The 15,635-nt window shown below is 46.4% G+C and overlaps 1 protein-coding gene across 1 annotated transcript in view; it reads right to left on the bottom strand.

The window, feature by feature from the left end:
- Nucleotides 1–15,635, bottom strand: part of CCDC148 (coiled-coil domain containing 148) — a 220,169-nt gene that overhangs the window by 101,775 nt on the left and 102,759 nt on the right. The window contains exon 5 of the mRNA XM_040440791.1: nt 12,331–12,413. Coding sequence (XP_040296725.1) covers nt 12,331–12,413 — 83 coding nt within the window. The remainder of the gene's footprint in view (nt 1–12,330; nt 12,414–15,635) is intronic.

The following is a 15,635-nucleotide window of genomic DNA, read 5'->3' as shown; positions in this document are numbered from 1 at the left end:
TATCAAATGGGACGAGTACCAATAAAAATACACATGGAGCTGATTGCTGAGGCCAGTGGTTAGCTGCAGCCGTCATGGGAATGATGAATAGCACATGACCGCTGCAGCCCAGCAGGAATCCAATGGGCGATGGGGGACATTTCAAAATTGAGTAAGTTTCGTTTGTTTGTTTTTTCCACAGGCCCCCTGCTCCTGGCCAAATTTTAAGAATTTTGGAAAACATATTTAAAGAAATGACCCTAACCACAGAAAACAAAAATAAGACATTGTCTATCTGTCCAATTCCCACTGCTCCAGCACTGATCCTCTTGTGGTCCCTTACTATCTTTTTTTATTTCAATGCAGCGATGACATCATGTACATCCACATGACTACTGCAGCCAATCATTAGCCTTAAGCCAGCATCACTGCTGAGGCCAGAGATTGGCTGCAGCAGTCACGTGAATGTGTACATATGTGATATTATAGCTGCAGAGATATAATCAGAGACTGGAAGACCACCGGGGACCACCAGAGCATCAGTGCTGGGCCTGACAAAGATCCGTCAGGTTAATAATCATTTTTCTAACACTCGCTGCAGTTAGGTTCATTTCCTAAACCCCTAGACAAGCCCCTCATGATTCATGATATCATCTTCCATTCCTCTTCTCTCTGGCTCCCACCTTCCATGATATCTGGCAGGAACATTACAAGCCTGGGTTCCACGCCAGCCCCGTACCTGTCACTTGTAACTCCCTCATCATAGAGAAGTCTGTGTATTGGTTACAATACATGTTCCCACAGCTTCATGGTCTCTTATTACACATTACATATGACAGTTGTGGTATATCACATCGTAGTAGCAGGTCATTCACAAATCTGTCCTCTCCAGTTCACACGTCCATTGGCTGAAAGGAATAAGATTTCTTATCCAAAAAGTGGGGATTTGTCGTTCATGGTGATGAAACTTTGGCTTGTTTTAACCTGGGGCGGACTGGGAACTTAAAGTGGCCCTGGAAAAAAAAACTAAAAGTGGCCCCAGATACCACAGTGCAGCACAATATACTGCCTCAGCAGAACCAGATACCACAGTGCAGCACAATATACTGCCCCAGCAGAACCAAATACCACAGTGCAGCACACAATACTGCCCCAGCAGAACCAGATACCACAGTGCAGCACAATATACTGCCCCAGCAGAACCAGATACCACAGTGCAGCACAATATACTGCCCCAGCAGAACCATATACCACAGTGCAGCACACAATACTGCCCCAGCAGAACCAGATACCACAGTGCAGCACAATATACTGCCCCAGCAGAACCAGATACCACAGTGCAGCACAAAATACTGCCCCAGCAGAACCAGATACCACAGTGCAGCACAAAATACTGCCCCAGCAGAACCAGATACCACAGTGCAGCACAATATACCGCCCCAGCAGAACCAGATACCACAGTGCAGCACAATATACTGCCCCAGCAGAACCAGATACCACAGTGCAGCACAATATACTGCCCCAGCAGAACCAGATACCACAGTGCAGCACAAAATACCACCCCAGCAGAACCAAATACCACAGTGCAGCACACAATACTGCCCCAGCAGAACCAGATACCACAGTGCAGCACAAAATACTGCCCCAGCAGAACCAGATACCACAGTGCAGCACAAAATACTGCCCCAGCAGAACCAGACACCACAGTGCAGCACAATATACTGCCCCAGCAGAACCAGATACCACAGTGCAGCACAATATACTGCCTCAGCAGAACCAGATACCTCAGTGCAGCACAATATACTGCCTCACCAGAACCAGATACCACAGTGCAGCACAATATACTGCCCCAGCAGAACCAAATACAGCAGTGCAGCACAATATACTGCCCCAGCAGAACCAAATACCACAGTGCAGCACAATATACTGCCCCAGCAGAACCAAATACAGCAGTGCAGCACAATATACTGCCTCAGCAGAACCAGATACCACAGTGCAGCACAATATACTGCCTCAGCAGAACCAGATACCACAGTGCAGCACAATATACTGCCCCAGCAGAACCAGATACCTCAGTGCAGCACAGTATACTGCCCCTGCAGAACCAAATACCACAGTGCAGCACAATATACTGCCCCAGCAGAACCAGATACCACAGTGCAGCACAAAATACTGCCTCAGCAGAACCAGATACCACAGTGCAGCACAATATACCGCCCCAGCAGAACCAGATACCACAGTGCAGCACAATATACTGCCCCAGCAGAACCAGATACCACAGTGCAGCACAATATACTGCCTCAGCAGAACCAGATACCACAGTGCAGCACAATATACTGCCTCAGCAGAACCAGATACCACAGTGCAGCACAATATACTGCCTCACCAGAACCAGATACCACAGTGCAGCACAATATACTGCCCCAGCAGAACCAGATACCACAGTGCAGCACAAAATACTGCCCCAGCAGAACCAAATACCACAGTGCAGCACAATATACTGCCTCAGCAGAACCAGATACCTCAGTGCAGCACAATATACTGCCCCAGCAGAACCAAATACAGCAGTGCAGCACAATATACTGCCTCAGCAGAACCAGATACCACAGTGCAGCACAATATACTGCCCCAGCAGAACCAGATACCTCAGTGCAGCACAGTATACTGCCCCTGCAGAACCAAATACCACAGTGCAGCACAATATACTGCCCCAGCAGAACCAGATACCACAGTGCAGCACAAAATACTGCCTCAGCAGAACCAGATACCACAGTGCAGCACAATATACCGCCCCAGCAGAACCAGATACCACAGTGCAGCACAATATACTGCCCCAGCAGAACCAGATACCTCAGTGCAGCACAATATACTGCCTCAGCAGAACCAGATACCACAGTGCAGCACAATATACTGCCCCAGCAGAACCAGATACCACAGTGCAGCACAATATACTGCCCCAGCAGAACCAGATACCACAGTGCAACACAAAATACTGCCTCACCAGAACCAGATACCACAGTGCAGCACAATATACTGCCTCAGCAGAACCAGATACCACAGTGCAGCACAATATACTGCCTCACCAGAACCAGATACCACAGTGCAACACAAAATACTGCCCCAGCAGAACCAGATACTACAGTGCAGCACAATATACTGCCTCAGCAGAACCAGATACCTCAGTGCAGCACAATATACTGCCTCACCAGAACCAGATACCACAGTGCAGCACAATATACTGCCTCACCAGAACCAGATACCACAGTGCAGCACAATATACTGCCCCGGCAGAACCAGATACCACAGTGCAGCACAATATACTGCCCCAGCAGAACCAAATACCACAGTGCAGCACAATATACTGCCCCAGCAGAACCAAATACAGCAGTGCAGCACAATATACTGCCTCAGCAGAACCAGATACCTCAGTGCAGCACAATATACTGCCCCAGCAGAACCAAATACAGCAGTGCAGCACAATATACTGCCTCAGCAGAACCAGATACCACAGTGCAGCACAATATACTGCCCCAGCAGAACCAGATACCTCAGTGCAGCACAGTATACTGCCCCTGCAGAACCAAATACCACAGTGCAGCACAATATACTGCCCCAGCAGAACCAGATACCACAGTGCAGCACAAAATACTGCCTCAGCAGAACCAGATACCACAGTGCAGCACAATATACCGCCCCAGCAGAACCAGATACCACAGTGCAGCACAATATACTGCCCCAGCAGAACCAGATACCACAGTGCAGCACAATATACTGCCTCAGCAGAACCAGATACCTCAGTGCAGCACAATATACTGCCTCAGCAGAACCAGATACCACAGTGCAGCACAATATACTGCCTCACCAGAACCAGATACCACAGTGCAGCACAATATAATGCCCCAGCAGAACCAGATACCACAGTGCAGCACAAAATACTGCCCCAGCAGAACCAAATACCACAGTGCAGCACAATATACTGCCCCAGCAGAACCAAATACAGCAGTGCAGCACAATATACTGCCTCAGCAGAACCAAATACCTCAGTGCAGCACAATATACTGCCCCAGCAGAACCAGATACCACAGTGCAGCACAATATACTGCCTCAGCAGAACCAGATACCACAGTGCAGCACAATATACTGCCCCAGCAGAACCAGATACCTCAGTGCAGCACAGTATACTGCCCCTGCAGAACCAAATACCACAGTGCAGCACAATATACTGCCCCAGCAGAACCAGATACCACAGTGCAGCACAAAATACTGCCTCAGCAGAACCAGATACCACAGTGCAGCACAATATACCGCCCCAGCAGAACCAGATACCACAGTGCAGCACAATATACTGCCCCAGCAGAACCAGATACCTCAGTGCAGCACAATATACTGCCTCAGCAGAACCAGATACCACAGTGCAGCACAGTATACTGCCTCAGCAGAACCAGATACCACAGTGCAGCACAATATACTGCCCCAGCAGAACCAGATACCACAGTGCAACACAAAATACTGCCTCACCAGAACCAGATACCACAGTGCAGCACAATATACTGCCCCAGCAGAACCAGATACCACAGTGCAGCACAATATACTGCCTCACCAGAACCAGATACCACAGTGCAACACAAAATACTGCCCCAGCAGAACCAGATACCACAGTGCAGCACAATATACTGCCCCAGCAGAACCAGATACCACAGTGCAGCACAATATACTGCCCCAGCAGAACCAGATACCACAGTGCAGCACAATATACTGCCCCAGCAGAACCAGATACCACAGTGCAGCACAATATACTGCCCCAGCAGAACCAGATACCACAGTGCAGCACAATATACTGCCTCAGCAGAACCAGATACCACAGTGCAACACAAAATACTGCCCCAGCAGAACCAGATACCACAGTGCAGCACAAAATACTGCCCCAGCAGAACCAGATACCACAGTGCAGCACAAAATACTGCCCCAGCAGAACCAGATACCAAAGTGCAGCACAAAATACTGCCCGAGCAGAACCAGATACCACAGTGCAGCACAAAATACTGCCCCAGCAGAACCAGATACCACAGTGCAGCACAATATACTGCCTCAGCAGAACTAGATACCACCGTGCAGCACAATATACTGCCCCAGCAGAACCAGATACCAAAGTGCAGCACAAAATACCGCCCCTGCAGAACCAGATACCACAGTGCAGCACAAAATACCGCCCCAGCAGAACCAGATACCACAGTGCAGCACAATATACCTCCTCAGCAGAACCAGATACCACAGTGCAGCACAAAATACTGCCTTAGCAGAACCAGATACCACAGTGCAGCACACAATACTGCCTTAGCAGAACCAGATACCACAGTGCAGCACAATATACTGCCTCAGCAGAACCAGATACCTCAGTGCAGCACAAAATACTGCCTCAGCAGAACCAGATACTACAGTGCAGCACAAAATACTGCCTCAGCAGAACCAGATACCACAGTGCAGCACACAATACTGCCTCGGCAGAACCAGATACCACCGTGCAGCACAATATACTGCCTCAGCAGAACCAGATACCACAGTGCAGCACAAAATACTGCCTCAGCAGAACCAGATACCTCAGTGCAGCACACTATACTGCCTCAGCAGAACCAGATACCACAGTGCAGCACAATATACTGCCCCAGCAGAACCAGATACCACAGTGCAGCACAATATACTGCCCCAGCAGAACCAGATACCACAGTGCAGCACACTATACTGCCTCAGCAGAACCAGATACCACAGTGCAGCACAATATACTGCCCCAGCAGAACCAGATACCACAGTGCAGCACAATATACTGCCCCAGCAGAACCAGATACCACAGTGCAGCACAATATACTGCCCCAGCAGAACCAGATACCACAGTGCAGCACAATATACTGCCCCAGCAGAACCAGATACCTCAGTGCAGCACACAATACTGCCTCGGCAGAACCAGATACCACAGTGCAGCACAAAATACTGCCTAATTTAATTAATGCCGAGAGCATAATTTCTTTATATACCTGGCTTTTGGCCAAGAGGAGGGTTTAGGTGGCCCTCTGGGCATAGCCAACCGGGAAATTTCCCTGGATGGTCTATGGCCAATCTTCCCCTGGTTTTAACTCTGTCCTTTCCATATCCCTGGGGTCAACTCCTGGCATGTCAATGTCTGCTGTGCCTAGCTGGTTAGGACTTCTGGCCTGTTCTAGCTTTGCATGTTCAGCAACCGTTGTTTGACCCTTGTCTTGCTGTGACTATCTGACTACATCCAATCCATGCTCCCGGCTGAAATCCTGCCTTTCTCCTTCTCTGCTGTCGGCCTGCATTTGTATGCAGCGTGTTGCTCTCTACATCCCTATTTCAGCTGGCGATCGCTTTTTTTTTCTATACAAGCAGCAGCACCAAATGATGACTAGACCTAGAGATACAACCTAAGTGAAAGGTCCTACGTACGTGAAGGGTTTAAAGTGAATACCTGCCTTTTGGCACCATGTCCTTTTACGGACCAACATTCTGGCCAGATTTATTTTAGATTTCTGTATACAGGTCGATGTGGGTTTATGTGTTTTTCTGACACAGGGCTTTAAATCACCTGCTTTTCTACACACAGCTATAATTAAAGGGATTGTGCCAAGACCTAAACTTATCCCCTATCCACAGAAAAGGGGTTAACGGAGTTCCGCGCGGATGCGATGCGCGAGTTGAACGCATTGCACCCGCACTGAATCCGGACCCATTCATTTCTATGGGGCTGTGCACATAAGCGGTGATTTTCACGCATCACTTGTGCGTTGCGTGAAAATCGCAGCATGTTCTATATTCTGCGTTTTTCACGCAAAGCAGGCCCCATAGAAGTGAATGGGGCTGCGTGAAAATCGCAAGCATCCGCAAGCAAGTGCGGATGCAGTGCGATTTTCACGCACGGTTGCTAGGTGACGATCGGGATGGGGACCCGATCATTAATATTTCCACTTATAACATGGTTATAAGGGAAAATAATAGCATTCTGAATACAGAATGCATAGTACAATAGCGCTGGAGGGGTTAAAAAAATAAATAAAATTAACTCACCTTAATCCACTTGTTCGCGCAGCCGGCATCTCTTCTGTCTTTAACTGTGAGCAATAGGACCTTTGATGATGTCACTGCGTTCATCACATGGTCCATCACATGATCCATCACCATGGTGATGGATCATGTGATGAGCGTAGTGATGTCATCAAAGGTCCTATTGCTCACAGATGAAGACAGAAGAGAAGCTGGGCTGCGCGAACAAGTGGCTTAAGGTGAGTTAAAAAAAAATTAACCCCTCCAGCACTATTTTACTTAGCATTCTGTATTCAGAATGCTATTATTTTCCCTTATAACCATGTTATAAGGGGAAATAATACAATCTACAGAACACCGATCCCAAGCCCGAACTTCTGTGAAGAAGTTCGGGTTTGGGTACCAAACATGCGCGATTTTTCTCACGCGCATGCAAAAATCGTGCATGTTCCCGCAACGCACCCGCACCTTTTCCTGCAATGCCCGTGTGAAACCAGCCTAATGGTCATGAGAACAAGGGACCTGTGTCTCCCCATGTAAATGGAGCGGTGGCCGACCATGCATGCTGCGGCTCCATTCATCTCTATGGGGACTGCTAACGATAGGCCAGTATATGCTTGACCGCTGCTCTATTCCTGCAGGGTAAGGCCTCATGCACGTGACCATATTTTGGTTCTGATCTGCAATTTTTTGCAGATCGCAAACTGACCTATTCATATCTATGGGTCTGCAAAACATACGGACAGCACAAGGATGTCAAATTACAGAACTTTGTCCTATACTTGTCTGTTTTGCGGACAAGAATAGACAATTCTGGTGAAGGAAGTGAGAAAACTGCAGCATGCGCATGGACGGTATCCGTATTTTGCTGATCCGTGGTTTACAGTCGGGTGCATGAGGCCTAACATCGAACATGCCATTCTTGTGATCAGTTGGACCCCCCATTCAGACATTTGGATAAACAAAAGAAAAACAGAGTTTTAAGCAGGGGAACCACAGCTATGTGTCTATGCAAACAGTTCGATAGGAAGGTCATTCCTTTAAGTCTCTTCCCCCACTGTATTTTGCATTATATTTTGTATGCACAGCTGAAAATAGATTTAAGGAAATCTTCATGTGTAACAGGAGATCAGCCATGTCCCCCTCCTCCTTCTTATCTTGGGCCTGACTGTAAGGCCTCATGCACGCGACCGTTGTTGTGTTCCGTGTCCGTTGTTCCGTTTTTCGTGATTTTCTGCGGACCCATTGACTTTCAATGGGTCTGTTGAAAACTCGGCTAATGCACAGTTTGTCATCCGCCTCCATGATCCGTGGTTCCAGTCCGTCAAAAAAATATAACCTGTCCTATTTTTTTCGCGGATAACGGTTTGCGGACCCATTCAAGTCAATGGGACCGTGAAAAAACGCGGAGGCACACAAGATTGTCATCCGCGTCCGTTTTTTTCCTATCATTTGCATGGCAAACTTGACTTAGATTTTTTTTTACTTTCCTTCATGTCTGGTGATCCTCCAAAAATAAAGGAAGATACACGGAAACAAAAACGGAAACGGATCATGGAACAACGGAACCCCGTTTTGCGGAACGGAACACAACAACGGTCGTGTGCATGAGGCCTAAGACAACTGGCTGCAGCAGGAGCCTACCCTCTCTGCCTAAGACACAAAACAAAAAAATCATTAATCCCCAGTCCGTTAGCTAAATCTCACCCCCAGTCATTCACCAGATAAAAGAAGATTAAGCCAATGTTCTCTGCAGGATTCCTACAAGACGGTATATGTTTCAGGATCACTTAAAGGGAACCTGTCACCTCCAAAAACCATCCCAAGCCGCCAGCAGTACCTGACAGTAGCCAGCAGCGTGTTTCCGACGATTACTTTTTTCCTGAAGGCCGATGCGGCTAAAGCTCAGAAAACGTTCTTTAATCCCCTGCCGGCGCGCTTCTCTAGTCAGGCTTAAAGTCAAGCGGGCAGCGGCCTCCTTGCTTCAAGTCGCGGTAACCGCGCCCCTTTCCCTGCCCCTTTGCTGTTACTGACAGCGCTTATACAGAGAGTTCGGCAAAGCCAGCCGGACTGCTGGCTGTCAGTCACAGAGAAGGGAGAAGTAGCGTATACATTTAGGCCCCATTCACACAACCGTATTTTTTTCATTTCATTTGGTCCACAAAAAATGCGGACAACACACTATGTGCTGTCAACATCGTTATGTCCATTCCGCAGTCCCACAAAAAAGAGAGAACATGTCCAATTTTTGCCTGTTTTGTGGGTATGAATAGTCTTTGTTTCAATGGATCTGCAACGGGCGCCATCCCCTAGGGCCCTCTATCGCATCCCATGTGTAGGAAATGCTGAGTGGTAAAGTGCAGCCTATCTCTTTATGTGTGTCACTGTGCTCCCACCTGGATACGGCTGGACCCCAGGCTTTGGCTCCAATAGGGGGGATAATTGAGGGATTTGAAAGAATAACTTGAGTCGAGACCTTGAGATGAAGTTCAATGGCAGCTTTACTAGTACACGGATTGCAGGATAAAACTTACCAGGAAAGGTTAAAGGACCTTAACATGTATAGCTTGGAAGAAAGACGAGACAGAGGGGATATGAGAGAAACTGCTAAATACATAAAGGGAATCAACTCGGTAAAGGAGGAGAGAATATTTAAAAGAAGAAAAACTACCACAAGAGGACACAGTTTTAAATTAGAGGGGCAAAGGTTTAAAAGTAATATAAGGAAGTATTACTTTACTGAGAGAGTAGTGGATGCATGGAATAGCCTTCCTGCAGAAGTGGTAGCTGCAAATACAGTGAAGGAGTTTAAGCATGCATGGGATAGGCATAAGGCCATCCTTCATATAAGATAGGGCCAGGGGCTATCCATAGTACTCAGTATATTGGGCAGACTAGATGGGCCGAATGGTTCTTATCTGCCGACACATTCTATGTAACACGGTATATTCCTGCTGCATCACACTATGGATGGAGTGTTTATGACACAGCACTGCAGCCATCTGCTGAACACACAAGTACGGTAAAGAATGCGCATTCAGTTCCATGTCCGCCAAATTGTCTGTGGTTTATCCTATTTCTGTACCTTTCAGCATTTTATTCATTCCAGTGTTACAGAATGTTCTTTAAAACTCCATTAGGCACACAAATTCCTTGAGGAGAACAACCGTGTCCATTTTTGCGGATCAGAAGGTCCAGCCCTATGATAGAAATGCCTGTTCTTGTCCGCAAAAAGAATAGGACATGTTCTTTTTTTTTTTTTTTTTTGCGGGGCCACAGAACGGATGTGTGGATGCGAACGGCACATAGTGTGCTCTCCGCATCTTTTACGGCCTCATTGAAATGAATGGGTCCGTATCCAACCCACAAAAAATGCGGATCGGATTCGGACCAAAAATACATTTGTGTGCATGAGCGCTATAGTACATGCTCAGCTTTCAACTGTCAAATATTATAACTTCCTTGGGCAGAAAATTTCCTCTAAATAAGGGTGCATTCACATCACCGTTTAGCTTTCCGTCCTTCTGATCCATCAGAAGAAGAGGGAGAAAAAAAAAAACAGGATGCAGTAAAAAAAACAAAAAAAAAAACGATCCTGTTGCATCAGTTGTCATCCGTTTGAGCCATTTCCATCTGAGATTTTTTTTTTAGACGGAAACAAAAGTCCTGTATGTATTACATTTTTTTCTGTCTAAAAAAAAACGGATCTGAGACAGAAGTGGCTCAAACGGATGACAGCTGATGCAACAGGATCCTGTTTTTTCCCCTCTCTTATACCTGCCAAGAACTTATCTGAGAACTGGACCACAAAAGGAGAAGAGTTTGTACATACAGTATATATACATACATATTATGAATATACATATATACAGTTGCAAGAAAAAGTATGTGAACCCTTTGGAATGATACGGATTTCTGCACAAATTGGTCATAAAATATGATCTGATCTTCATCTAAGTCACAACAATAGACAATCACAGTCTGCTTAAACTAATAACACAGAAAGAATTAAATGTTACCATGTTTTTATTGAACACACCATGTAAACATTCACATTGCAGGTGGAAAAAGTATGTGAACCCCTAGACTAATGACATCTCCAAGAGCTAATTGGAGTGAGGTGTCAGCCAACTGGAGTCCAATCAATGAGATGAGATTAGAGGTGTTGGTTACAGCTGCCCTATAAAAAACACGCACCAGTTCTGGGTTTGCTTTTCACAAGAAGCATTGCCTGATGTGAATGATGCCTCGCACAAAAGAGCTCTCAGAAGACCTACGATTAAGAATTGTGGACTTGCATAAAACTGGAAAGGGTTATAAAAGTATCTCCAAAAGCCTTGCTGTTCATCAGTCCACGGTAAGACATATTGTCTATAAATGGAGAAAGTTCAGAACTGCTGCTACTCTCCCTAGGAGTGGCCATCCTTTAAAGATGACTGCAAGAGCACAGTGCAGACTGCTCAATGAGGTGAAGAAGAATCCTAGAGTGTCAGCTAAAGACTTACAAAAGTCTCTGGCATATACTAACATCCCTGTATATATACAGTGTGTATATAGACACAAAAGCATTGGGACACCCCCATTATCCCTCCTCCACCAAACTTTACAACTGCACAGTGCAGTCAGACAGGGAACGTTCTCCTGGCCTTCTCCAAACCCAGACTCGACCACTGGATCTCCAGATAGAGAAGTGTGACTTCTCACTCCACAGAACACGTCTCTACTGCTGCAGAGTCTGGTGGTGGCGTGCTTTACACCGCTCCCATCTGCCGCTTGGCATTGTGCTTGGTGATACAAGGCTTGCATGCAGCTGCTCAGCCATAGAAACCCATGCCATGGAGCTCCTGGCACAGCGCAGATTTTGTGCTGATGTTAATGTCAGAGGAGGTTTGGACTCTGATGGTAATTTCTATGCACTATGCTCCTGTGTACTCGGTGACCCCGCTCTGTAACTTTACGTGGTCTCCACATCGTGGCTGAGGTGCTGTGGTTCCTAAACATTCCCACTTTGCAATAATACCGCTCACAGCTGATGGTGGAATATCTACATGGGAAGAAATACATTTCACGAACTGACATCCTATTACAGGACCGCACTGGGATTCAGGGAGCTCATTAGAATGTTTGTAATGGCAGACCGCATGGGGAGGGGGTGGATTTTATACATCTGTGGCAATGGGAGTGAATGGAACACCTGAATTAAACAGAACTTCTCTCCACATAGTGTATGTGTATGACAACGATGCTCAGATAACACTGTTGATGACATCAATATTATATAATAAATCTAATACTTACCAAAATCTGCCATCTCTGCAAAAAACGGACACGTTTTGCTTTTATCATCCAGAAATGCCTGTAACTGTAACTCTGCTTTATCCCTGTAATAAAATATGAGAAAATATTAAAGTGGCTTTCCGAGATTTTCAAACTGATAACCTATCCTCGGGTTCGGTCAGTATTATCTGATCGGTGGGGGTCCGACTCCAGGGACCCCTGCCAATCATCTGTTTGAGAAAGCACTCAACAAGCTCAGTACCGTTCATCGTATAATGGCAGTGCTTGGTGCCCCAATGACGTAAATGTTAAAGCTGCCCCCAATCAGGGCCGATCACGTTTGCTCTACTGCTCCAAATTAGTAGTAACCCAAGGGTTTTACGTGCACGGAAGAAAATAACTGGGGCTGAGCGCGATACCAAGCACTGCCACTATATAATGTACGGCGCTGTGCTTTGTAAGCTGTGAGAAGGCTGCGGCGTTCACAGGAGAACAAGTACCTTCTCAAACAGCTGATCACCGGGGGTCCCTGGAACTCAGACCCCCACCGATGAGATACTGATGACCTATCCAGAGGGTAAGGTCATCGATATAAAAATCTTGGGAAGCCCCTTTAATGAATGAATGAGCTGTATCCAGTGTACAGTGAAGAGGAGACAGCATTTCGTTCACCAAGGACTGGGCGTTTTCATGGTGACCTGTGAAAGAAGGTCTTCTCAGCTACAGTTGCCAGAAAAAGTAAGTGAACCCTATGAAATCACCTGGATTTCTCCATTGGTTACTAATAAAATTTTAAATTATAAACATCCACAGGGCAGGGATAAAAAGTAAGTGAACCTCTGTGTTTATGATTTCTCCAAGGTAGATAGATAAACGTTTCCATATTTATTAGGCAAATATCCTTGGGTCGCTTCATTAACCACTGAATGGTTCCTTGGTCCTCTCTGCGCATAAGCAGTGATGTGGATCAGAGCTGGCCAAAATCCCACAAAGCAAGAAGAAGTGTATAGGAGACTGCATCAAGGACATCAAAGGAGCCATCGTACTTTTCTAAGGTACTTGAAAAAGGTGTTGAAACGCGTCCCACTGACAAATACTTTAGGATACTTAGGAATATATGAATTAATAAATTGCCGCTTTAAAGGGGTTGTCCAATGTTTTAATATTAAAAGGGTTGCGCAGGCAGTATATATTGATGAATATCCTCAGAATAGGTCATCGATATCTGATCTGCAGGGGTTCGACACCCGATGTTCTGCCACTTTTCTATACCCGGACAAAAGTCTATACCCGGAAGTGATGTAGCTGCACCGGAAGTCACATGGACGCGTTGGAATAACCTGGCAGAACGCCCCTGCATTTTCCCAGCCCTCCATTTCTTTACTATCTATCTCTTTCTTTACCATCCATTTCTTTCTTTACTATCAATGGCGGCATAGAGTTAGTTTTAGCAAATGCTGAGCGCAGCGAGTCTGAGCCCGATGCGTGGCGAGCGAAGCGAGCCCGCGAGGGTACAAATTAATGTAGATTACGGGCTTGCAGCGTTCTGCCAGATTACTATACTTTAGCCGAATGCGCTTGCGCAGCGCGCACACCCCCTCCTCCAGCTGATTCCAACGCGTCCACGTGACTTCCGGTGCAGCTACATCACTTCCGGGTATAGACTTTTGTCCGGGTATAGAAAAGTGGCAGAACACCGGCATTCCCACCAATGAGCTGTTTGAAGAGGAGGCCGCGCACCATGCGAGCTCTGCTTCCTCTTCATTACACTGACCATTTTTTTGGAGGTCTCAAGAACTTGTAATTACACTGCACTGCCAATGCAAGGGAGACGACGCACAGTGTAAGGCCTCCTTCACACGACCATATGGCTTTTTCAGTATTTTGCGGTCCGCAAAAGACGGATCCGTAAAAATAAGGATGACATCCGTATGCATTCTGGAACATCTAGCCCCTAATAGAACAGTATGCGGACAATAATAGGACATGTTCTATCTTTGAACGGAACGGAAATACGGAAATGAAAGGTATACGGAGTACCTTCCGTTTTATTTGCGGATCCATTGAAATGAAAGGTTCTGTATATGGTCCGTATATGGAACGCAAAAACCGGAACGTAAACAGTAAAAAAAACGTTTGTGTGCAGGAGGCCTAATGAAGAGGTATAGAACTTGCCTGAGGATAGGTCATCAATATATATTATCTGCACAACCCCTTTAATGACCTATGCTTAGGATAGGCCACCAATATCAGATCATGGGTGGGCACCCACCGTTTATCTGTTTGGAGAGGCTGCAGCACTGGCCTGTGTCTTCATTACCAGACACAGCGCCATACATTGTGTAGTGGCTGTGCGTGGTACTACACAATGCTCAGGCAAGCAGAATGCTTTGGTGCCTGGTAATCAGTGAAACGGCTATGGCTCTCACTGAAGCACAGCAGCCTCTTCAAGCAGACGATCGTCAATGCTGCAGAGAATCGGACCCCCACTGGTCTAATATTTATGACATCTTATGAACAGGTCATCAATATTTAAAAGTAAAGTTAATTCTGCCTGCATTGTTTATTAGTCTGGATTTCCTGTAGAAATCTTGCAGAGATCACAGGAGTTAATTTCCTGCCGAAATGTTCCATTTTCAGGGTTTAACAATCCTTTTGTCCTACTGCGGACAGATTTTCACCTTTTAACCCCTGTAAAGGAATCTGGACTTCGCTGCAGGGAAACCACCAGGCCGCTACCTCCTGGAGTAGTCTCTGTGTGATTGACAGATGACCCACTGGGGTCAAAAGACACCGATGCAGAAAACAGAGGGGTCAGGCAAAATCGTATGTCAAGGAGAGGTGAGGTCAGGGCAGACAGAGTGTGAGCAATCTGATAGACAGTCTGAGGTCAGGAAGGGCAGCAGAGGGGCAATATGGAGGTCAGGCACAGGTCAGGTCAGGCAGAGGAGGGTCAATTACCAGAAAAAGGGTGAAGTCAGTACAGGGGCAGAAAAGCTAATTTAGCACACCTATGCAGGAACTAGCAAGCTAAGAACCTTTTACTCAGGCACCTTCCCAAGAGGGTAGGTGCCTTAAGTACCCCAGGATTGCCTGCCATTGGCTGGTGAAGATTAGGGCCCTTTAAGGCTGAAGGGAGTGCGCACGTGGACATCCTATGGGCAGAGGAGTTGGACTGTAACAGCTGGGGTTTTGTTGTGCATTATGTATGTTATTTAAGACACTGTAATGGTCCCTGTAAATGCAATTACATTTAGAAAGGACACCATAAGAATGGATGGGAATATGGAACCAAAATCTGCTTGTGGGAAATAGCTCTCATGAAC

The sequence above is a fragment of the Bufo bufo genome, chromosome 7 (genome assembly GCF_905171765.1).
Source record: "Bufo bufo chromosome 7, aBufBuf1.1, whole genome shotgun sequence".
NCBI classification, from domain to species: Eukaryota; Metazoa; Chordata; class Amphibia; order Anura; family Bufonidae; genus Bufo; species Bufo bufo.
This window is presented reverse-complemented; position numbering and strand designations above follow the sequence as displayed.